The sequence below is a fragment of the Choloepus didactylus genome, chromosome 4 (assembly GCF_015220235.1).
Source record: "Choloepus didactylus isolate mChoDid1 chromosome 4, mChoDid1.pri, whole genome shotgun sequence".
NCBI classification, from domain to species: Eukaryota; Metazoa; Chordata; class Mammalia; order Pilosa; family Megalonychidae; genus Choloepus; species Choloepus didactylus.
Window position 1 is genome coordinate 54194713 of NC_051310.1, and position 25663 is coordinate 54220375.

Consider the following 25663-nt stretch of genomic DNA (forward strand, 5'->3'; position numbering starts at 1 on the left):
AAATTGACTTGAAACGCAGAGGGCATTTTCTATGCTGAAACCATGTTATGTGTCATGGGGCAGCCCATAGCAACTGATTTCGCCCACAATGTTCCTGAAGTAGACTTTCTGTTAAGGGTCCTACAGAGTCAAACCAGTGCACCAGATGAGGTCTTGGTGGGAAAATATGTTCCAAGTTTCAACTTGGGTTTCTAAGAATACATTTCTGCCCATCCACTCTACTGACTCTGAAGGACCTTAGAGTCTTGTGTTTATTTCTCTGATCTTGATTTTGGGGGGCTTATTTACATCCTCTTTTTATTTGTTGTTATTCTTGTTCACTATTTTGGTTCTAATGTCACTTTTTGTGGTGGTGCTATACCTGAAATCCCTCGTGGAAGGGGTGGAGAGCAGGAAAGGGACATGCCTCTTTCTCCATTAAAATTTACCTGTTATAATCCCCATTTTCTTCTCTGCAATTCTAAGTTATATCTAGCCATCCAGTATACTAATTTCTCTACTCTATATTTCTCTACTTCATATCCCATAACATTGAGCCAGAGGTGGCTCTCAGGACTGAGGAGTAGGGTATTCTGATGAGTTGACTTTGGGTATCTTTCAAATCATACTTTTTAAACAGAAGTCTTGGTGCTGACATGGCAGGTCTTAATTCCTTTCTTTCTGTTCCAGATTCCTAATGAGCCACTGTTATCTATTCAGAAAGGCTAATCTTTGGCCTTAACCCTTTGTGGCCCTTCCTTTAGATGACTAAAATAGGAAAGATCTTTAAAAAAAAAAATTCTCTGCAAGGTCCTTTTCTGAAATCAGGTGGTATATATTGGCAAAGTGTTGTAAGCACAATGTGTGCAAATGTCCTCACAATAATCAGGTCTGAATAAACTCAATTAAATAGGCCTTTCTGTTTTCCTTAGTTAAAAGGAATTGTGTCAGCTCAGGTCCTCCGAGAAGCAGAGCCTCGATGGGCTCACTCATACAAGAGATGTATTGGGCAAAAGCCTGTGAAAGATAAAGGGGATAGTGCCCAGAGATGACTTTCTGTGACTCCTATGAATCAGAGAGGGAGAAGGAAGGAGGACTGGGTAGGGAAAGACTCAGCAGCCCAGTGCTAAGAATGTTTTGGCCAGGTTGATCATGAGTCCTTGAGCCAAAGTTGTCCATTAGAGGAATCCCCTATCCTGCTGGAATGGGTCTGCACTGGTAGCCCTGGCGTGCTAGCCATTGCCTGGGAACAGCCCGGGACAAATGTGGACTCTGCACAAATGTGGTAGTGGGTCTGGGGTGGGGGTGGCAGGAAAGTTTAGCAGGGCATTTCCATGACCTTCATAGTGATCTTTCTAGGGGTCCGTGAACTTGGATGGTAGAAGTTACATCACTTATTTCAAATTCTAACTGAATTTTAGCATTTTGCCTAATTATGTATATAGGCATAGCCATACTAGTAGTATTAGCACTAATGTGTCTTTGTCACCAATAAATATTACAGATAGTTTCAATATAGATATAGTTGTCACAGATATCTCAAACTGTCATTTGTGCTCACCATTATTTTGAAATTATGGTGGTAATTAGATCTGCCACTAGATCTTCTCTATCGAGGTAGTAAAAAAACCACATTTACTGTTATATCATAAATTTAAAAAATAATTTGACAATGGAATTTAAATATAATTATTTGTTTAAAATTCTATGTATTTTATTTGTTTTATTTTATGCATTTGTAAGAGTTATTCCAAGAAGGGGTCCATGGTCTTAATCTGTATTGGGTTAAGTAGTGTCACCCCAAAATTCATGTCCATCCAGAACCTGTGAATCTGACTTTATTTGGTAATAGGGTCTTTGCAGGTATAATTAGTTAAGTTTAGATGAAGTCATACTGTCTTAGGGTGGGCTCTGATCCAATGACTGGTGTCCTTACAAGAAGAGGTGATGGCACAGACACACAGAGAAGGCCATGTGAGGATGGAGGCAGAGACTGGAGTGATGCAGCTACAAGCCAAGGGTTCCCAGCAGCCACCAGAAGCCAGAAGAGAAGCACGGACCAGATCCTTCCTTTGAGCCTTCAGAGGAAGCCTGGCCCCATTGACAACTTGATTTTGGACTTTCAGTCTCCAAAACTGTGAGAGGAGGAACTTCTGTTATTTTGAAACACCCAGTTTGTGGTTATTGGTTATGTCAGCCCTAAGAAATTAATACATCATCTAACTGACAGAGGGGTCCATGGCACAAACATGGTCAATAACTCATGCTTTAGATAGTATTCAGTAGTATCATATTAAGTATATTATCCCAGTAGATTCTTTACCTGGCTCCAAATGTACAAGAACTATAACCTCTGTCCTCATGAGAATATATTATTGTGGAAGATGGTTTCTTTATTCAACAAATAGTATCCCTTGTGTGCTAGGCAAAGTAGTTCTGGGACTGCTGCAATGAGTAAGACAGACCAGCGCCTGCCCTCAGAGAGTTTATTGACCAGCAGGAAAGGCAGCTGTCAAACAGGAGCAGTTAATTAATGTATTACAGAGTGGTGTGAGATGTCAGTAAATGGGAACAATAGGATGCTATGGGTGCCCTGGTAGAGGGACTTAGCACAGGGGCAAGAACAGGCCTCCCTGAGAAAGGACCACTTTAGCTGGGTCTGAAGAATGAGTAGTTGTTTGGGATAAGAGGAGCTGGAGGCAGAGGTTTAAGAAAGGGTGAAGGTTTGATGATGAGGCATGTTTAGTTCATTGCAAGACCTGAAATCAGGCATTGCCTTGTAAGCCATGTTCAGAAGTTTAGGCTTTTTCCTGAAGGCAACAGGGAGCTTTGAAGGGCTTTTAAGCAGGTCGTGATGTGATCAGATTGCCTTTCAAAAATATTCTTGGAAGGAAACAAGGCCAGGCTCAGGAAGCTCTGGTAATACTTCAGGGGAAAAATGATGGTAGCCTGGTTTGGAAGGATGTGGGGAATGAGGGAGAACATGGCAAGAGTGATTATTCAAATTACTCTTGCTTGATTTCTGTTGAGATTTCTTTTGGCTCTGTGTGAATGACTGGGGTCTTGAATTTCTATTTGTTAGTCTACCATAAATGGCATTAAAGTTTTGGAAGCATCTATTTTAGTGTTAAGATATTCATAGTAGTGGTAGTTCTGTCTGAAATCTATTGAAAATGTCTCTCTGTGAACATAAAGTCTCATACAAATCTTGGGAACATATTTCCCTATAACGTATAAACCATAGAGAAAGTGGATGTTATTTGGTTAGGTTCTCTTAGGGTACATTTGTAACTTGCTGCAGCATCAATGGCCTTTAGAGTCCTACATAAAGAAGAAAATGACTTAGCATTAATAATGTAGATGGCTATATTGCCAATTTAATGAGAGATCTCTGCTTGCTTCTCCATAAGAAACTCTTAAATGGGTTCAAGGTTTGTTTGTTACTAGGTAAAAACAAATTCATTTTGGTTGATGGCTAATTAAAAGCCATGCTCATTTAGTCAACTCATAAAAGTGTTTATATGGGAATGAGTGTCTGGGATAATCAGATTTTATTTCTAGTGTCTAATCGATGCTCAGAAGTTTGGGATTTAATTATGTGTGCTGAAAAAATACACAATTCAATTTCTCTTCCTCCCTTTTAAGGATAACTGCAGCCTTCATTTTAATTCATAAGTATTCAAGTCTTTGTAGATACTTTCTGGTGCAGGACCCGGTACCTATTAGTTACTCAATGAATGTAGGTTACATTATTGAATTCCTCTTCTAATCAAATGAAAATTGCTGAATCAGAAACCTAGATATGGCTTTGCTTCTAGCTCCTCTGTTTTTCTTCTTTCCTAACAGTTGAAACTGATTAAACTTTTCAAAATCATTTCAAATAAATAAACAATTTAAGTGAGAAATTATTTGTTTTAATAAGAAGGCTCCCATTTTCCAGCCCTTGGGTAGGCTCACTTAAATGTAGCATTGAGTGGTGATGTTGGCTCTAGTAGGGAACACAGCAGACAGATATTATGTGGGGTCTTAGGCACAATGTGTAGAGTAGGCATGGATGGAAGATGTTGGGAAAGTCTCTATTCTTGCACTTTTTAACTTACCCAGCTTCCATGAGGGCCCACAGAGCTTCTTTACTCTAGCTTCTGTCAAAACCTATTCACACGAAATTGCTCATGTGAAGTGAGTCATTATTACATATTTCCCAAAGGAATTTGAATTTAACAACAAGAACTACAATAGTAGCAGCTATCATTTATTATTTACTATCTGTCAAGTGTTTTACATCCATGTTGACTCAATTATTTCTCATTATGATTCTATTAAGTAGGTCTAGTAATCACCATTGTACAAATAAATAGTCTCAGAGAGGTTAAGTCACTCACCCAAGATTCCATGACCAGTAAGTGGCAGATTCAGTGATCAGACGCAATTCTGACTCTAAAGCCAGGTCCTTCCATTGTATCCTCTCTTCTCTCCAGTGGTACTTTGAAAGGTCACAGACCCAGCAGGTAGAGAGCTATGGAGAGTAGATGGCTGTTTCTTCTCCTCTTTTAAAAAATTGGGATAAAATTTGCATAAAATTTGAAGTGTAAAATTTCAGTGGCATTTAGTACATTCACAAACTTGTGCAACCACCATCTCTATCTAGTTCCCCTCCTGCCAGGTCCTAGCAACTACCATTCTGCTTTCTGTCTTAATGGATTTACCTATTCTGGATACTTCATTTAAATGAAATCATACAATATGTGACCTTTTATGTCTGGCTTCTTTCAGTTATCATAATGTTTCTGAAGTTCATCCATGTTGTAGCATGTATTAATATTTCATTCCTTTCTATGGTTGAGTAATATTCCATTGTATGGATATACCATATTTTGTTTATCTGTTCATCAGTTGATGATCATTTGAGTTGCTTCCATCTTTTGACTATTATGAATAGTGTTGCTCTTTACATTTGTGTATTTGTTTGGGTAGCTGTTTTCCATTCTTTAGGGTAGAATTTCTGGGTCATATAGTAATTATGTTTAACATTTTGAGGAAACACCCAAATGTTTTCTACAGTGGCTGCACCATTTTACATTCCCACCAGCAATGTATTTCTCCATATCCTTGCCGACACTTGTTATTTTCCTTTTTTTTTTTTTAAATTATGATCATCCTAGTGGGTGTGAAGTCATATCTCATTGTAGTTTTGATTCTCATTTCCTTAGTGACTAATGATGCTGAACATCTTTTCATGTGCTTGTTGGCCATTTGTACACATGCTATAATGTGAATGAACCTTGAAAACATTGTGCTAAGTGAAAGAAACCTGACCCAAAAGGTCACATGTTATACGATTCTGTTTATATAAATGATCCAGAGTAGGTAAATCCAGGGAGACAGAATGCAGACTGGTAGTTGCCAGGGTCTGATGGGGGGCTGGAGGGGAAGAATGGGGACTGGTAAATGGGAAGGAGATACCTTTTGGGGTAATAAAAATGTTTTGGAGGTAGATAGAGGCAGTGGTTACACATTGTGAATGTGCTCAATACCACTGAATTGTACACTTTAAATGTTCATTTTATGTTATGTGGATTTTGCCTCAACAAAACAAAAACAAAAACACCCAGTTGGAAGTTGAGCCTGGACTTTCAGTTCTAGCAGCATGGTAGAATGAGTGGCTGTGGATTTCTACCTCCTGCCACAAACATTGAGAAATGCTGGATAAAGTACAACAAAATTCTTAAATATGCAACTGAGCTTGATAGAAACTCTGCTTGCAGAGGAGGCAACTTGAAGCTTAAGCAATAACCTCCTGAACTGAAGCTGTGGTGTCCTAGAGAGAACACTGGACCAAATGCAGGCCCCAGGATGTGGGGTGGAAGTTTAACACCAACATGGGGCAGGAGACCCGGCCTTGGGCTGGTGTAGGGCAGGTAGCAGAAATCAAAACTCCTGCACAAAGAAGGCAACCTGGCCAGGCTGCCCCTTTGGTGAAAGCGAGTCTAGAAACATCTCCCTACAAGCCCAGAGAAACATCAAAAGAGTGGAAGAGAAAAAAAAAGACATACCTTCCTGATGCAAGAATCCCCAACTCAGAAATTAGTATACAGACCCATTCCAGACGGGCAAAAACCCTGCTGTGTGCTCAGCACAAACAAATAAGAAACTGCTCAGCTATAGTGACATTTCTGCAGTCCAGAGTTCCCATGGAAAAAAACAACCTCCACTAAAAAATAAGTTCACATGAAAAATTGCAGACCACACAAGGAAATGTTCCCCAGTGAGGGAAAGTAAGTAAACAATAACAGACAGGAGAATTAGTATCTCAAGAACCTGGCAAGATAGAAGTGTATTTGAAATGATTAAAGAATAAAGAAACTGTGAATGGCTCCAGTACCTTAATAAAAAGTTTGCCCCTTATAGTTGAACAGCTGCTCCCAGGGAGCATGTGAAAAGCTTGCTTAAGGGATTTAAAGGAGAAAAGGTGGAGGTAGAGGTTATTCACTTGCTAACCTATAGTGGTCTGGTGGGATCTTGAGGTTTTTTTCCTTAAGGATCAAGCGCTCAGGGAAACTTTCTTCTCAAGTAATCCATTTAGATGGCAGAAAAGCTCTGCTTCTGAGGATATTAACTGTGATGCTCAGGTGCTCTTAACCAAAGATTTACCTTAATTTCTCTTGAGAGTGCAGCTTGTTATTTGCCCATTATTATGAGGAGTGAAGCATTGTGAACCGGTAAATGGAATTTTTTTGAAACAAACCCTGAAGCTGACTTGAAAAACACTTTTGTAGTCATGCAGTGCTCCACTTCTTACTGATTTCATCTGTCAGCTGAGCCAAGGCACTGGGGAGGTGGGAGCTTCATGTTAAGTAGAATCGTATCAGAAACCACAGATAAGGGCCCTTGGCAAACATGAGACTTCATGGAATCACCTGGTCATTAGCCAATATTCTCTTTGCTTCAGTCTTATGATCAAGCCATGATTTTTTTAGCAGTGGAAGCCCCAAAATATATATAAAGGAGCATATATATATGATTGCTGAAGCCTCAAATATATCTCAAGATGGTGAATTTTAGATTCAGCAGGTCTGGCAAGCAACATACAGGCAACTTGACTTTCTAATGGAAGCCTGAATGATACTGAATTTCAGAAAGCAGTAAACTTTCTACTAAAAATAAAATATTGCTGACAGGGCGACGTAGGAATGAGACTCGGACACAAAGCTAAGAATTAAGGGAACAGAGGGCCCACTTGCATCTTGTGCTAAGTGGATGACAACGCAGCCTTGCTCCAGCTATTTATTTCAGAAGATCAGGTGTATATGCTAAAGGTGCTCAGGTGGGGGAGAGCCCATCAGGTGTATCCAATCTAGGTTTAAGATAATGGTAGTCACGAGACACACCTCTTTACAGGGCGGGCCTGCATGGCATTCTATGCAGGCCTGCAGCTCAGCATTCCAAGTCACCACCCTAGATATGCCTCAGGCAACATGGAAGACTCAGTTTCCCACAAAATATGAAGGCCAAATTATTTTATTTTTCACTAATGGATTGAAGTTAAGTTGTGGAAATGTGAGGAAACCCCCATGGGAGAGAGTTGGGGAGAATTTCAGGACTCCTGAGTGCCGACCTGATACTGATGAATAGTAAAACGATAGAATCAGAAACCCCAGTGCTCAGTAGAATTTTCAAAGGTGTCAGGCAAAGAACAGTGTTTTGTTTTTTTTCCCCTCACAATCAGGTATAGGGAAGGGTAAAGACAGGTTGTTTTTTTTTTTCCTGTGACTAGTGGGAAGCAATGTTGTATATCATGCTTCCTTTTTAGGAAGAGAAAGAGACACAATTTATGCATCATATACTTCCATGTGGTGACAACACAGTTTATAATTATCAGCTTGTTAGCATTAACAGCAGGATGTACAGTTGATTATAAGGTATTTGTGGTGCTTTGGAGCTATGTGTCTCAGAAAACATGTTCTTAAACTTCATCCATTCCTGTGGGTGTGAACTCATTGTAAATAAGTCCTTTCAATGAGGTTACTTCTGTAGGGTGTAGCCCAACTGACTCAAGACGGGTCTAAATCTTACTACTGAAAGAATTATGGGAAAGGCCACAGAGAGAGAAAAAGACAGAGGGAGCAGCCAGAAGCTGAAAGTCAACAGAACCAGGAACAAAAGAGAGAAGCCAGGGGAAGCTGCCATGTGCCTCGCCATGTGACAGAAAAGCCAAGGACCACAGACAGCTGGCAGCCAGCTCTAGAAAGCCACAGTCTTCTGGGAGAAGGCATCGCCTTGATGATGCCTTGATTTTGAGCTTCTCTTACCCTCAAAACTGTGAGCAAGTAAATTTGTTGTTTAAGCCAACCCATTGCATGATATTTGCTTTGGCAGCCAGGAAACTGAAAGTGTTCTCTTTGCATTTTTCACTTGGGTATCTAATATCATTCCTAAGCTTGCAGTATACGAAAGAAATTAATATCCCTGAAAAGTAGAGATTAGGGTAGTTGGACTCTTTGCACCCTTCTCTATAAGCATCAGTGCAGAGCCTTCAAAATTAATTGCATCTTTGATGCACGATTACAGCTCACTTAGCTATATGCAAAGAAATAGGTCATTCTTTCATCACAATCTTGCTGTTCTGTAATTATGTGAAGAGCAAATGATTATAGATGGAGTTTCTGTGTGATTTTAAAGCAGGTAAATTTAGCATCATTAGAGAATAATCTATAGCTAGAAAATTTCAAGTTTCTTTAAAAAACTGTATTCAGATAATATTTAAAACTTGATAGGTTTTATTGTTCTTAAAATGTATTATGTAGGTTGGCAAAAGCTTTGTCTGTTTTTTGGGCTAGAAAGGGCACTTCTGGTTAAATAACAAAAGAAAGAAAAAGATGATCTCCATTTATTTCTTGACACTGTAGAAATAACTGTAATTGCAATTTAGTTATTCAGACTTTTAACAAAGGACTATTTTCTGATATTTCATTTTTTTATTTAGGTAGAATATGCATGTCTCTTTTTTTTGATTAAGATAAATATCAAGTTTCCCACATTATTGAACGATGTAAATGAGTTTGAAATTTTGATTATTAAAAAGACTGTATTTATAACCCTTTCAAAATTGAATGTGAACTAAGTGAACCCAGTTATAAAGTACATCTTACAAAATGCTATACGGAAAGTATGTATTTTATCAATTCCGGTACCCTGAAGTTCTTCAATTATAATTAATTTAGACTAATGGAAATGACCTCTACCTTGAACTTGGTCAACTTGTGCCTTTCTTGCTTTCTTCCTTCTGTTCTTTCTAATAGTTTCTTTCGATGACAAAAATAAATACAATTAGTGTGGCAAAGGGTGGGCCTGCCTGTGTGGTGGCAGAATGTCTTAGTTTGCATTCTCCCTAAAAGCAGACCCTGAGACGAGGGTTTGGGGGTGAGGAGTTCATTTGCGAAGTGATCCCAGGAAGCATAGTGAGGGAGTGAGGAAGTGACACAGGGGAGGGTGAGCAGCCAACAAAGGGGGCATTAATGAGAGGAAGATTGCTGGGGCAGCGCCTACTGGGGATCCTCTGAGAGGCCATGTCCCCCCTCAGGGGTAGGGAAAGCTGAGAGATCTACTCATGGTAATTGGCAGAATAATAGCCCCCTAAAGATGTCTACTTCCTCATCCTTGGAACTGGTGACTATGTTGCCCTCTCATGGCAAAAGGGACTTTGCAGATGTGATAAAGTTAAGGACCTTGAGATGGGAGATTACCATGCGAAGGCAAGAAGATTAGAGTTGGAAGAAAATACAATGATGGAAACAGAGGTCGGAGAGAGAAAGATTGGAAGATACTATGCTGCTGGCTTTGCAGATGCAAGAAGGGGGCCATGAGCCAAGGAATGCAGGTGGCTTCTAGAAGCTGGAAAAGGCAAGAGAATGGATTCTCCCCTGGAGCCCCTGGAAGGAACCAGCCCTGACAACGCCTTGACTTTAGCCCAGTGAGACTGATTTCAGACTTCTGACTTCAGAACTATAAGAAAATAAATATGTGCTGTTTTAAGGCACTAAGTTTGTGGTCATTTGTTATAGCAGCTGTAGGAAACTACTACAGCCACCAAATTGCTGCCCTCATTGGTTGAGGATGGCTCCTGGATGGTGACTCCTCAGCACTTCTGGCCACCCCCGTCAGGTCCATTGTGTTCTAGCAACACTGGGTTGTCCTCAGCCACAAAGGCCCTCAGGCCTGCATGGGGTGGCAGCTGTCTGCTATGCCCTCTAAAGGTGAGGGTGCTTGAGTGGAGCACCAATAGCCTCAGCTGTACCTGGAGAAAGGATTTGATTGATGGAAAGTCAATATGCCCTCATAAACACTTGGAATGAGCTCTTCTGGGTTGTTTCATGAGAACAGTGCAGGGTTCTGAGCCCCTCTTCTGCCAGGCCTTTAAATATTGGGGTTCCTTGGGATTATGACCTTGGCCTTGTCCAGGCTCTGACTACACTCTGGGGTGATCTTATCCACTCTTGACTTCAGCTTCCATCAACATGTTGGGGATTCCCACACCTTGGTCTTCAGCCTGGGCTTCTCCAGATCCGAGGTTTTAACTGCCAATAAGATACATCCATATGGATATCATGGAAGTATGTTAAACTCCAGATATTTGGGATACAACTCAATATCATCTCCCTAGGAATGTGTTGCTGCCTTCTGTATTCCGTCTTTTCTCAGGGTCACCATGTACTCTGATCTCAGACTCAGTATCTTCAGCATTGCTTCTTTTGAGTTTTATGTTTCATCCCAGGATTTCTGCCACTCAGGACTGTTGTTACCCAATGGAGAGCTCTGTGTGGTGCCACACTGGCTAAGTCAGAAAACTCCTCAGGCTGAGGTGGAACCAAAAGAACTAGTTTATTTTTTGTGTGAAATAGAGACACATACAGAGAAAGAAACACACCCCCCCCCACACACACACAGAAAGAGAGGCAGAAGGAGAGAGAAAGACAGATACATAGAGAGACAACAGAGCCAGACAGACACACAGACTCACAGACAGAGTCTGAAAGAGAGAGAAAAGGAAAGGAAGAGAAAGACTGAGAGGGAGACAAAACACAATATGATATACAGAGACAGAGTGAGAAAGAGAGAGAGAGCCAAACACACACATAGAGACAGAGAGAGGAGGGAGCTTGTCAGAGAGAGGGAGAGGGAGAAAATAGAGAAAAAAGGAGTCAGGATAACATACAGGTAAGCTTATATAATACACCTTCCCTAATTTGGGCATGTCCCCATCTCCAGAACTTGGAAAAGCCCCACTGTGGGCTCTGATATGGCCACGGTGCTGGTTTGGATATATTATGTCCTCCAAAAAAGCCATGATCTTTAATGCAGTCTTGTGGGAACAGAGTTATTAGTTTTTTATTACATTGGAACCTTTTGATTGAATATTTCCATGGAGATGTGACTCACCCAACTGTGGGTGAGATCTTTGATTAGATCATTTCCATGGAGGTGTGGACTACTTCCATGGAAATGGATCCTTCCCATTCAGAGTGGGTCTTGATTAGTTCACTGGAGTACTTAAGAGAGCTCAAGAGCCAACACAGATGCTGATGCTTGGAGATGCAGACAGAAGGATGTTTGGAGATGCTAAGCTAAGACATGAAGCCCAGAGTTTGCCCCGGAGAAGCTGAGAGAAGACCCCCAGATGCTTAGAGAGAAACACCCTGGGAGAACAAGCAAAGATGCACAGGAGCTGAGTGACAGAAGCTAAGAGAGACAGAAACCCAGAGCCATTTTGGAGAAAGCCATTTTGAAACACAACCCTGGAGTAAAGGACCAGCAGATGCCAGCCACGTGCCTTCCCAGCTGAAAGAGGTGTTCTGGACGCCATGGGCCTTCCTTCAGTGAAGCTCTCACAAACTGGAACAGTCACCTTGGCTGACCTGCCCATGCCCGTCCCCGAAGCGACCTACGGGTGTGCTGAACAGGAATAGGCTTTAGAACCATAAAAGCCTGCATTCAAATTCCAGCTCAGCTGCTTTTGAGCTTGTATGCTTTCAGTACTTTATTTACCTAAGCTTCAGCTTCATTTTCTTCATCTGTAAAGTGGGCATAATACCTATCTTGCTAGCTTTTTTGAGGTGCTCAACAAATCTTAATTATTAGCTCAGACAAATGCAGAATGTCCTCTGACTCTTTTCTGTGTATCTCCCTATTAGAGGCTAGACCTGAGGGCTCATTATATTGCTGTGCTTTCTGACTTGCGTAATTAAAATTGTAAGAAAGAAAATAGACCAGAATCAATGAGATTAGAATGAATCTGTAGCCATGGATTGAGGGATTAGCCAAGTGGAAAGGCTCTTGTGTATCTCACTATTGGCAATCTTCCATTAACCTCAATTTGCAAAGGTTTAGAGACTTCTATATTATTTTTTTTGCAAAGAGAATTTTTTTTTTCTTATTTTAAAATTAGCAATAAGAAATTACAATTTGGAAAATCCTAAAGACAAAGAATAAAATAAAAATCACCCATAATTTCACCGCACTGTGATGAAATCAGTTAACATTTTGATGTACATAGTTCCATTTTTTCCTAAATGCATAGTATTTGTATTCACAAAATTGGGTTCATTTTATACGTATCTAATTTTTAAATTTGGAATATAAATTTGAATACCATACATTAAATATTTTTCTTCAAATAATTATAATTTTTGTATAACTTTCTCTTCTGTAGAAATAGCTTTATTTTGTTATTTTCCCCTTGAATATTTCAACCAATCCTCCATTTTTGGATTTTTATATTGTTTCCAAAATTATTTTCTATTATAAATAATGTTGCAATGAACATTATTTGAGCACAATTTTTGTGCACATCCGTGATTAATTGTTCAAGATACATTTCTTCTAGAAGTGGAACTTTGAATCAACATTTTGGACTTTTTTTAGGCTTTTGATATAGATTGCAAATCACCCTCCTCCCTCACCTCCAAAAAGCTGTACCAGTTCCTACTCCTTTCACTGATGTGATGTCTCAGTTTTTAAAAAATTGTGGTTGTTTGTTCTCCTCTTTATAAATAATATTTTTTTAAATTGACAATCTTCCTTTATGACTTTCTTTTTGCTTTTGCTTTCCCTTTTCCATTTCAATTCCTTAAGTTTAAAAATGATCATTGCATAAAATTTATCCTTATAGCACCTTGAGCATTGTGTTGAAAACAGTCTACAGAACCCTCATGAAAGAGAATTATGCTTACTCAAAGATTATGAACTCACTTAAAGGTAATAAATATTTGCAGAATGAAGGAAAAAATACTTCCAATGCCATGTTAAGGACTCTGGTGGATACCTAAGAAACATAAGGCGTGACCCTCAGGGGTCTCACATTCTTCCTTAAAACAATGAGCTCAGTACTCTAAAGAGTAGTGTTTTCTCAACCTTTTTAGGCTCATACCCACAAAAATACTTTTTCACTGTCTTCTGGGTATCGCCCACTCACTAGCCAAGAAGATTTTGCCCAGCTTTACTTTGTGTAGTTTGCATTAAAACTACAGAAATAAATACATTGAGCGTGCTCTTTCAAACTACCTCCAAAGCAGGACTCTATTATAAAGTACTCTAAGAACCTAAGATATGGCCGTTCAGTGATGTCTGGCTTTATGAGACCTAAGTTAAGACGTTTCTTTCAAAAAGGAATTTCCTTAAGTGTGGAAAGCTTTCCGGCACCTCGGTCCCTGGCTTGATCTTTGCCTCCTTTTCCTCTTCTCACAGCCACCCTTAATCCCGTCAGCCACAAGTACTCTGCCACGTTCCACTGCCCGTGGTTTCTCCTGCCATGAGCCTGCTCCAGCTCGCCATCTCCTCAAGGAGCTCACATAGGCACTCCTGTTCCCACCCCTCTTTTGTTTTGCTTTTTATATGAAACCCTACCTATTCCCTGCTTCCTTCAAAGTTGGAGTTCTGCCTTGTGTCCCAATAATTGGCATTCCTGCAGTCCCTCACTCTCTCAGTCCCTGCATTGCTGCCTTGTCATCCACTTCTCATAGACTTGATAATCTAACCCTTTTCTCACTGGAATTAGGTCCCCATACCTCTAGCCACCTGCTGCAGACCACAATGCCTAGCCAATACCAGGTGCTTAATAAATATGTGTTGAATGAAGAATGAATGAATTGGAAGCATTCTCTTGCTTGCATTTAAATTTATGTCTTGGACTTAGTGGAGACATGTTGGCACAATCGTCATATTTCACTTGCCTTTCTTCCTCCCCTTCTGTCCTAGATTTGTTGTTTTATTTTCCAGTTTCTCTTTGTCAAGTTCTGTACCAGACACTTTGCACATATTATTTCTAATCTTCATGACAATCTTGTGAGACAAGTGTTATCATCTTCAACATATGAGGAGACTGAGGGCCCAAGAGGTTCATTAATCTATCCATGGTCACTCAGTGCATCAGTGGTTGAACTCACTCTTCATGGAGCCACTCCTGAATCACTAACCCCTGGCTTCATCCCGGAGGTTCCTGGAATTTCTTCCTCTGACTTTTCCATTACCCTGGTCTTATCTGGATTGAGTACCACCACTCTTGCCTGAACCCTGCTGAAACAGAAGGAATGATGAGGGAAGGGCAAACCCGAGAGGCTTTGCAAAGGCTGACATCAGAGATTGAAGGTGGGAACCGAAGGAGAATGAAGGTCCGAAAGTGTCTCCTCATTTCTCATTTTCAACCTGGGAGAGCAGAAGAGTGGTGATCACCAAAAAAAAAAAAAGTATTTGGGAAGTGTTATTCTTGTGGGTAGTTAAATCAGATCATGGTTTAAGTTCCAGTGTCTCTTTTCTCTCTGGTTAACCATGGGCAAATCTCTTAGCTTCTCTGAGCTTCAATTTCCTCATCTTTTCCCTGAGCATAATCATACTTTACTCTCATGTTTGTTTTGATTTGCTGATTATAGGATGCAATACGTGTGGATGTACTTTGTAAGGTTTAAATCCATAAACACATCTGAGCTGTCATTACTATTGTCAGATAATACTAGAGGAGTCAGATTCTAAATGAAGACATCAACTTCTTGGGTAAAGTATATATGCCAGGTGTCAGCAACCCATGGTCAAATCTGGCATGCCGCCTGTTTTATGTGGCCCATGAGCAAAGGATGTTTTTTACATTTTAAAAATGGTTGAAAAAAAATCCAAAGAAAAATATTTATGATGTGAAAATTCCATAAAGTTCAAATTTTGGTGCTCATAAATAAAATTTTATTGGGACATAGCCATGCCTATTTGTTTACATATTGTTTGGGGCTGCTTTTGTGGTACACAGTAGAGTTGAACGGTTTTCACAGAGACTGTGTGGCTCGCAAAGCCTAAAATATTTATTATCTGACTCTTTGTAGAAAAAGTTTGCTGAACCCTGGTTATGCTTTTTGGAAGCCACCTCTAGGTATGCCATTCTGTTCCCTTTCCTTCCTATTTGTTGAAGCTCCCAGAGAGGAAAGGAAATTTAAGGAAATCTGATAATCCAAAGTATGATTATTATTATTATTATATTTATTTTTTTTTTCTTTTTGCTAATTTCTCTTGCCTGATAATAAGAGTAAAATCAGGGTGTAATTGTTTTTTTTTTTTTTAAACCCTTTTTGATGCTTTTAAAAAATGAATTTTTATTCAGTGTGAAATGTTATTATAACTTCAGGAGGCAGTTAAGGGGAACAATACCCCTGCCTCCCAACCTCAAGCCATTGTTAACATCGCCACTCTAACAGATGTTTTCATTGTGCTTGATGCTTCCTTTCCTTCCGCTTTGGTTTATTTCCAAATGATCGTAAGCATGGTCTACATAAAACATAATGGTTGCTGTAGCCCTTGCCACATAATCTTTATTACTTGATTTTGCCTTTATTTTTCATAGTGGGTACACCATGATAGAATGTTACAGTTTGCAAGCTGTACATAATTCAGAAATACTTTCTGTTCTTACCTTTGGTCAGAATCTTCTTCAAAGATGAATGGAAATGCCTAGCATGCGAGCCAGTGCTGGGCAGCCCTGGCTTACCTATTGCCCTTTCTTATCTTACTTTCTGCTCTCTGGCATTGATTTAAGTGCTGCATTCCCACTGCGTTTAGATAAGAAATAAAGTTGAGGAATAAAGCTAAAGAAAGTCAGATAAAATTACAACTTGATATTTTAAAGGTGATTTCCATTTTTTGCCCCAGCTTTTCCCTAAAAGCATTTGATAATAATAGAAAAGGCATTTGGCAAGCAAAAATATTCTCCATTCATCTAATAATGACATGAAAGATATGTTTTTGCTATCTGTTGCATTTTTTAATAAGTGAGAATAAAAACAAAAACAAGACCATTAATGTCTATATGTTAATATTGCTAACCCTTTTACTGTGTTCCATTCAGTAAAACCTTCCTTGTGCTATCAAATTTACCTTATCCTTTTGTCATGAAAAATAAGTTAAAAAGATGGCTATTCACATTTTATTCTCTTATTTTTCCTAGTGAGAAGTTGGATGGAAAAACTAAAAGACAAGGTAAGAAAAGTATTTTCTTCCTTTGGATTTATCTTAAAGGGCATGACTTTGTCAAATAAAAGAGCTCCAGAGAAGTGGAGCTTTAATTTATTATTCTAATTCTGATAATCCAAGATATAGGACTACTTTCCAAGTGCCCAAAAAGAAAGGACTTACCTTTAAACTCCCTTTAGAACAGAGGAGATATCATCTCCTTTGGAGCACTAATCGTTTTTGTAAAGGCAACGTCTGGTATGCTCAATAGAATAATACCCCAGTCATATCAAAATAAAGTCTTTTCTAGGAAATTACAATCCCGTTCTATTTGTTATTTCTTTTCCCAATGTAAGGCTTTCTTAAGCCTGTTCTTCCTGTTTGAGGAAGAAAGAACTTGGGTTTTGGAAAGCACTGATTCTCTGACCCAAGAGCAAAAATTGAATAAAAGTTTGTGGACAGAAAGGGTATCCTTAAACCATAGTGTGTGTGTGTGTGTGTGTGTGTGTGAGAGAGAGAGAGAGAGAGAGAGAGAGAGAGAGAGAGAGAGAGAGAGAGAGAGAGAGAGAGAGAGAGAAATACAACACCTGAGCATGTTCCCTAGAAATTCTAAATGGCCAACATTCATGGAGTCTATCATTGTGTCTCTAATTCATAAGTGTTTGATGACCTGACCTGTCTGGAATGACCAACTATTGAAAAATATTTTCCTCTCGGTTTCCACATAATTTTAAGTGGGAATTACTCAACAAAACTGATGGAGTTCTAATTGCTGTAGCCTGTGTCAGATTCCATCACTATAGCCAAGCTTAGATTTCACTGGGGTTTTTAGTTAAGTGATAATCTGTTTAACTGCCAGATATTGAGGTACCTCTGATTTACTAGCCTCAGAATATGCTTCTGTTGATGGTATTCCATATCTTTTTGATTTTTGGGGACCAGTTATTCCCATTTTTGAGTTATTAATATTTCTTTGACTACAGTTTAGTGTTAAAGAATAAAAGAAAATGTAATATTCAATTTCCATTTAAATGATATTAATTCCCCTCACAATTATTTTTCTGCCTCTCAGTAAAATTCAGCATATATAACTTTTGAGATTGAGACTATTTTGTGTTCATAAATATTAAAAGTGACACTGGAAAACTTGAAGTCTCTTGAGGTCAGTGGAGGTTGTTTTGGTATCTGTACTGGGTCTAGTTGTCCAAGGGATGTATGACCAAATGGACTGAATGATATTTGGAGGAAGAAAAGGTCAAAAATTTAGAATTGAATATATTTACATTGGTAGTATTTCCTGTTATTTTTCAGTGGAAAATATGATGCAATAAAAATTAAAGAGGTGTTGCTGTGCTAATCTAGGAATCCATATGTCATTATTTTTATAGAAAATGTTCTTCTGAGTTACAAAAAAGGATAAAAAAAATAGATGTAAGAAAATAAATTTTGGCATGTAGTTCATTTTGAAGTTAGATATTGCAACATTTCTTACCTGTGTGTATACATAGCTTAGCTACCTCCTTTAAAAATCTGTGCAGCTTTAGAGAAAGAAGATATATATATATATATGTATATATATATATATACATATATATATATATACATATATATATATACATATATATATATACACACACACATATACACACACACACAGAAAAATATATATTTAATTTCAAAATACAGTTTAACAGGCAGTTATAGAGCAAATTTCAAAGTATAGTATGGGTTACAGTTCCACAATTTTAGGTATTTCCTGTTCTAATATACTAGAAACTAAAAAGAAATATCTATGGTATGATTCAGTAGTCATAATCATTTGTTAAATCCTAACTTCTATGTTACAACTCCTCCCTCTCATTTGATCATTTTCTCAGTCTTCTGGGATATTGGGCAATGACCATTTTAACTTCTTCACATTGAAAAGGGGTGCTGACATTATGGGGTCAGGGAATGAAATTAATTGATGTTCTGGGAGAGACTGGTCCCTCTAAGTTTTAGGGCTTATCTGACATAGGAACAATCTGGAGATTTTAAGTTTCTGGAAAATAATCTTAATAAGTAAAACTTTATTATAGAGTCTTAGAAAAAGCCCTGGGTTTTCTTTAGGGTTGTCAGGAATACTGTTGGTTGGGGCTTGACATACCATGGCAATTTGTAATATCTGGCTAAAGCTCCAGAATGACTTCTTGATTCTATTTAAAATCTTAAGGTTATATATTTTTTATTCCTATGGACTTTTCCTTCTTATCTTGTCTCCAAGGACTGGCAGCTTCTCCTCACTCCTTTTTACCAAAAGAAATAATTTTATGTGTGGCCCTTAGTATTCTGGATTATTTTTAAGTTTTTCCAGCTCTCTCTTCATTTGCTTCTGTAGCATTTTTTTCAGTTGTCTTAATTTAAAACAAACAAGCAAAAAAACTTTTGGAAGATGAAAAGCTGAGTCTCCAGTCATGGTTGTTCTGTTTACAGTCTTTTATTTTGATTCTTTCTTGGAGGAAGTCACTCTAATCTTTCTCATACCTTCATTTTCCTTGTGATTGAAATATTTATTATTCAGTCACTTCATACATACATTCATACAGGAAATACCTATTCATATTCATATCTTCATCTCTCTCTGTCTCCCTGTCTGTAAAGGTCTTACAGGTAATTGTCTTCAGAAGCTGAGAGCAAAACTATTGCCTCTTCAATGAAGTAACAGAATCCCTTGGAACTGAAAATTAACCTATATATATGTATATAAATTTTTTTAACTTTATTTATCAAAGTTAAAATTTTATCAAAAGTTAAAATTTTATCAAATTTATCAAATTTTATCAAATTTATCAGTTAAAATTTTATCAAAAAATTAAAACAAACAAATGAACAACAAAAACCCCCACAACATTCAAACAAAACAAAGAATTAAGAAAAACAAATAACCTAAAAATAACTACTTTGCTTCCAACATGTTCCTACCATATCCCAAGAAAATTAACAAACCATAGTCAAAGATATAAGAAAAACCAAGTAACCTAAAATAACTACGTTGAAGCTAATTTTTAAAATGCAATAGCATTTTTTTTTACTTTATCAAAAATTTTTTAAAAAACCCAATTCAAACAAAACAGAACAAAGGAGTAAGAAAAACAAATAATCTTGCATAACTGCATTGCTTCCAACGTGTCCCTACCATATCCCAAGAAAATTAACAAACCCTCACAAAACAAAAGAATAAAAAAAACAAATAACATAAAATAACTGTATTGCTTCCAACATGATCCTACTATACCCAAGAAAGTTTGCGAACCATAATCATTCCTGAGCATTCCCGTAACATTGAGATTACCCTCAATAGCTTATCTGTTCTTATTATATTATCGTTCCCCCTTCACTAGTTGCTGTCAGTCTCTATGTCCCCTACATTCTACAATATAAAATATTTATTTTACATTTTTTTCAGAGTTCACATTAGTGGTAACATACAATAGCTCTCTTTTTGTGCCTGGCTTATTTCACTTAGCATTATGTTTTCAAGGTTCATCCATATTTTCATATGTTTCATGACCTCATTGCTTCGTACTGGCTGCGTAGTATTCCATCATGTGTATATACCACATTTTGTTTATCCACTAATCTGTTGAAGGGCATTTGGCTTGTTTCCATTTCTTGGCAATTGTGAATAATGCCTCTATGAACATCGGTGTGCAAATATCTGTTCGTGTCACTGCTTTCAGATCTTCTGGTTATATACCGAGAAGTGAAATTGCTGGATTAAAGGGTAACTTGATATCTAGTTTTCTAAGGAAATGCCAGACTGTCTTCCAGAGTGGCTGTACCATTGTACAGTCTCACCAACAATGAATAAGAGTTCCAATTTCTCCATATCTTCTCCAGCATTTGTAGCTTCCTGTTTGCTTAATGGCAGCCATTCTAATTGGTGTGAGATGGTATCTCATTGTGGTTTTAATTTGCATCTCCCTAATAGCTAGTGAAGATGAACATTTTTTCATGTGTTTTTTAGCCATTTATATTTCCTCTTCAGTGAAATGTCTTTTCATATCTTTTGCCCATTTTATAATTGGGCTGTCTGTACTATTGTCATTGAGTTGTAGGATAAATTATATGTTTAACTGTGCTCCAGGACATCTCGGTTTAGCTTCCTTTAATTGTGGTGTTAGTGTCCCCATCAGATAGCTGAACTTTAGTGAGGGTGGTGTTCTCAAAAGTTCTGAATTACACCTTTTGTTGGTATTTAGTCCCTGTATTAGCTGTGCGTGACAGAAAATCCCTAATGCCAGATGCTTAATGGAGAGAAGTTTTTGTCTCATTTCTTAATCTGGAGATGACAGCCACGGGCTAGTGGGGTGTCTGAGGCTCCTTCTGTCCAATGCACTACCAGTTGTGACTTTCATTCTCAAGGTCACCTCATGGTTCTGGAGGGCAGTTGAACTTAGCCATATCCATAGTCCAGCTAGAAGAAAGGAGGTAAAAGGGGGGGAAACCAACACCCATTCTCCCAAAAGAGAAGATAAAGGCACTCCTCCTCTCTTGAGGTATGTCTCCTTGACCAAACTTATCACAAGTTCATACCCAGCTGTACCAAGGGGCAGAGTAGTCTTTATTCTGTGCTTGATGCTTCCCCCCAAAGTAGAGGGTCTATTCTTGCAGAAGGAGGAGAGAATGGATATTGAGTGAGACAGTTCCTGTACTCCTGAACTCATTCCATTATTAACATCCTTCCTGGTTAAATGTCCAAGTTGGTGATGCTTGTTAGGAAAAGCCTATCTTGGCTACCTATGGATAAATGTTTCTAACCTCTGAATTGCTTCTGAAAACTGAAGATACGTAACTATTTTAGTTGTGTAATAAAGCTCTGTTTTTTTTTTTCTGTTTTTAAGATTTCTTTTTTTTTTTAAATTCAGTGTTATTGAAATATATTTACATACCATACAATCATCCATGGTATACAATCAACTGTTCACAGTATGATCATATAGTTATGCATTCATCACAAGCTATTTCTGAACATTTTCCTTACATCAGAAAGAATCAGAATAAGAATAAAAAATAAAAGTAAAAAAAGGACGCCCAAACCATCCCCCCATCCCAGCTTATTTGTCATTTAGTTTTTGTCCCTATTTTTCTACTCATTCATCCTTACACTAGATTAAGGGAGTGTGATCCACAAGCTTTTCACAATCACACTGTCACTACTTGTAATCTACATTATTATACAGTCGTCTTCAGGAGTCCAGACTACTGGATTGGAGTTTGGTAGTTTCAGGTATTTACTTCTAGCTATTCCAATACATTAAAACCTAAGAGGTGTTATCTATATAGTGCATAAGAGTGTCCACCAGAGTGACCTCTTGACTCCATTTGAAATCTCTCAGCCACTGAAATTATTTCGTCTCATTTTGCATCCCCCTTTAGGTCATGAAGATGTTCTCAATCCCACAACACTGGGGCCAGATTCATCCCCGGGAGTCATATCCTGTGTTGCCAGGGAGATTTACACCCCTGGGAGTTGGGTCCCACGTAGAGGGGAGGGCAGTGAGATCACCTGCTAAGGTGGCTCAGTTAGAGAGAGAGGGCCACATCTGAGCAACAAAGAGGCACTCAGGGGGAGACTCTTAGGCACAGTTATATGCAAGTTTAGCTTAAAGCTCTGTTTTTATGTCAACACAACCATTCTATTCCTTCTAACTTTAGGAAATGATCCAGAAAAAGAATGACCCAGATTATGCCTCATAGCATTGGCTCTCCAAGTGTGGCCAGGACCAGCGGCACAAGCAGCATAGGGAAGCTTGTTAGAAATGCAAATTTGGGGGCCCCATCCCACACCTACAGAATCAGAAACTCTTGGAATGGGGCCCAGCAGTCTGTGTTTATAAAGCCTTGAAAGTGTTTCTGATGCATACTCAAGTTTGAGAACCACTCACTATTCCACAGAAATCATAAGAGGACTCTGGATTCAGCAGGCTTTAAGCATTACAGTGTATTATTTGATTTTCTAATAGCTTTCTTGAGAACAGTTGTTTCTGAACAAATACATTTTCTACAAAGGAAAAATACCTTCCTCATAACTTAAAACAACAAACACAAACCAGGAACAAAGAACATATAGTAATATTTTGACTTACAATCTATTTAAAAAATTTTTCAACTTTCTGTGCAGAAATGATTTCAAAATTTGAGAAAAGGTTTAAGGGTAAGAATAGTGCAAAGAGTACCCCTACACCTTTTACTAAGATTCACCCATTATTAACTTTTTATCCCATTTACTTTATCATTTGTGCTGTCTCTGTCTCTTTATCCCTAAATACACCAGCGGCTTTCCTAAAAATAGGAATATTCAGTATAGTTATCAGCTTTGATACCTTTAACATTGATATAGTACTTTTATTTAAGCTAGCTCCATGTAAGTTTTCTCAATAGACCCAATGTTGTTTCTCGCCCACTAGTACAGGAATCCAGTCTAAGATCATGTAACATTTAGTTGACATATCTCTTTAGTTTCCTTTAATCTGGAACATTTTTATAGTCTTTTGTTTTTTATGGCATTGAAATTTTTTAAGAATATATTCTTTTATTTAAACAGAATATTCCTTATTTTAGGTTTGTCACGTTGTTTCCCTATGATTAGATTCAGGTTATGCATTCTTGATTGGAATAATACATAGGTGCCATTGTGTCTTCTTAGGGTGCCACAGCTAGGGGTACCTGTACGTCCAATAATTTTGAACAGAAAAAAAAGAGACTATAGAGAATTTATAACTTAAAAAATGTGGACATGCTGTTTTATTTATTTTCATTTCCACAGAAAACAAATCATAGGCAAGTCTCAAAGAAGAGCTTATTCTCCTTTAGTTCGAAGGAGGAACAGTTAAATCATATTTGACAATGATAGGTTGTTCTGTTCCCATCTTGTAATTTCAAAGCACAGACCGATGCCAGCCCCAGCACAAAAAAAAGGTTTAAGGGTAAGAATAGTGCAAAGAGCACCCTTACACCTTTTACTAAGATTCACCCATTATTAACATTTTATCCCATTTACTTTATCATTTGTGCTGTCTCTGTCTCTTTATCCCTAAGTACGCCAGCGTCTTTCCTAAAAATAGGAATATTCAGTACAGTTATCAGCTTTGATACCTTTAACATTGATATAGTACTTTTATTTAATCTGGCTCCATGTAAGTTTTCTCAATAGACCCAATGTTGTTTCTCCCCCACTGGTCTGTTGTTTCTCAGACCAGGGCTGAGACCAGAACATGCTTTTGGTGAGAGACATGATTCAATCCCTCTCTGTTTTTGACTCATTCTGAAAGATACTAGAAATAGTTTGTGCTATATTAGAAATTTTAGATAGTAAAATAAATGAGCAGCATCATGTTTCTCTTTGCTAATATAATGCCTAAAGTACTTGCTACAGTTTTTTGGGGGGAGTACAGGGGTGTGGGGGTGGTGTCTATGTATTTTGTCTGGTTAGGTTTCCAGGAGGGGCTTTCTTGGGGGAAAAAAAAACACAACAGAATCTGTTCCCTCATAAAAGGCCTCTAAGGGTAGAATAGAAAAAGCTCACATGTGACATTGTCCAAGGTACAAGGGGCATCCTTGGAACGAAGATCTTGCCCCAAGTTCAAGGGTAGACCCCAAGCTACTTAAGCCCATAGATCTCACTGTTCTTTTAGCACCAAGGTATCCATAGCTCTTTTGGATGTACCCATGTCATTTGCAGTGATCGTTGTGCCCTTCTCTGCCACTTCCTTTCTTTGTGGCTGGGGACATCAAGAATTCCCTCTCAACTCCCAGCTTTGATCTTGCCCACTGGGCAGATTATGTATTTTCATAGAAATTAATCCATCTACTTTGTGTGCACACTCTCTCCTGTGCTTTTGCTGTAACATTTATATCCCTCCTCTTTTCTTTGCAAATCTTTTTCCTCCTTGTTGTTTCCAAAAGCTCTCATGTTTTACTCATTTACAAGCACTTTGCTCTCTGCCTTCTTACTCAAGTGCAGTTAAGAACAAAAGAGAGTGAGCCACCAGTATCAAGGCTCTTGTTTTACCTTCAAAGAAGCACAGTTCTCCAGAGAAGTCTTCAACCTTCTTGCAGCAACACTGAGACTATTTCCAATTTATAGCAGTTTGATAGTGCCAGCATTTTCAGAAGCTCACTTCATCCATCTTTAATACAAATTATATTTCTGTCACCAGAAACTGATGTAGACAAGTGTGCATATTCAAGTGGCTTGAGGTGCTACTAGGTCCAGCTGATTTATTTCTGTTCTTCTAAGTACTTGAACTCAAATAGTCATTCCTCTCTTTCTGTTGCCTTCTCCCTAAAAAGTAACTTTATTCTGGGTGCTATCTTATTTTTATAACAAAGCAGGGATGAGAAACCCAGGGCTGTGGTCTGTTTAGCATCCTAATGTGCATGTCCTTTTCTAAGCAGGCTGGCTATATGTCTGGGATGCTCATGCCTGTAGGAGTTGGAATAGCTGGGGCCTTGTTCATCCTGGGAGCACTCTACAGCATTAAGGTTATGAATCGCCGAAGGAGAAATGGCTTCAAAAGGCATAAAAGAAAGGTATGGAACCAACAACAGCAAAACCTAATCAGTTCCAGAACATTCTCTGCTTATCTAATTTACTTAGTAAAGCACACGGGGCTTAATGATGCATAAAAAGTATTGACGTGCCCAGTGGTTTGGATTAGCTGTTTGGGCTTCGTTTGTTAGTGTGTTTTTTAAAGTGGACCTATTTCTCAGCTTTGTTTTGTGGCAGAAACTTTAATGCTTTTCTGTTTTCTTTCTCTAGCAGAGAGAATTCAACAGCATGCAAGATCGAGTAATGCTCTTAGCTGACAGCTCCGAAGATGAATTTTGAGTTGGACTGGGATTTGGCTGGGATACTGAGTGGTGTTACTACTTTATTTTTGATTTTTGAGCAAGAAAAAAAAAAAAAGAATAACGTGCTGCCACATTGCTGCTACCATACCCTCATTATCTGTGGGGCAGTTGATTTTTCTTGTACTGAGCAGAAAAGGCATGCTGTATACTAAATGTAACACATGATGTTTGGTTTTGTACTGTAGTGAGTTATAGCTCATAAATATGCAGTGCACAGGTTCAGTAGGAGTTGCTAGATTAGGTAGAGTAAATATTTTGTATTTTTCCATAGCGCGCTTTCCTTGGTTTGGATTACCTGCCCTAAGTA

At 38.3% G+C, this 25663-nt stretch overlaps 1 protein-coding gene across 2 annotated transcripts in view; it reads left to right on the plus strand.

Annotated features, from left to right (window-relative positions):
- Window positions 1–25445, plus strand: part of ARMH4 (armadillo like helical domain containing 4) — a 167596-nt gene extending 142151 nt beyond the window's left edge. Inside the window, exons 6-8 of one of the 2 annotated variants that reach the window (XM_037832626.1) lie at window positions 16457–16488; window positions 24898–25035; window positions 25265–25445. In XM_037832626.1, coding sequence (XP_037688554.1) covers window positions 16457–16488; window positions 24898–25035; window positions 25265–25333 — 239 coding nt within the window. In that variant the 3' untranslated portion in view covers window positions 25334–25445. The remainder of the gene's footprint in view (window positions 1–16456; window positions 16489–24897; window positions 25036–25264) is intronic. The other variant, XM_037832627.1, reaches the window with a different exon arrangement.
- Window positions 25446–25663: the final 218 nt, after the last annotated feature.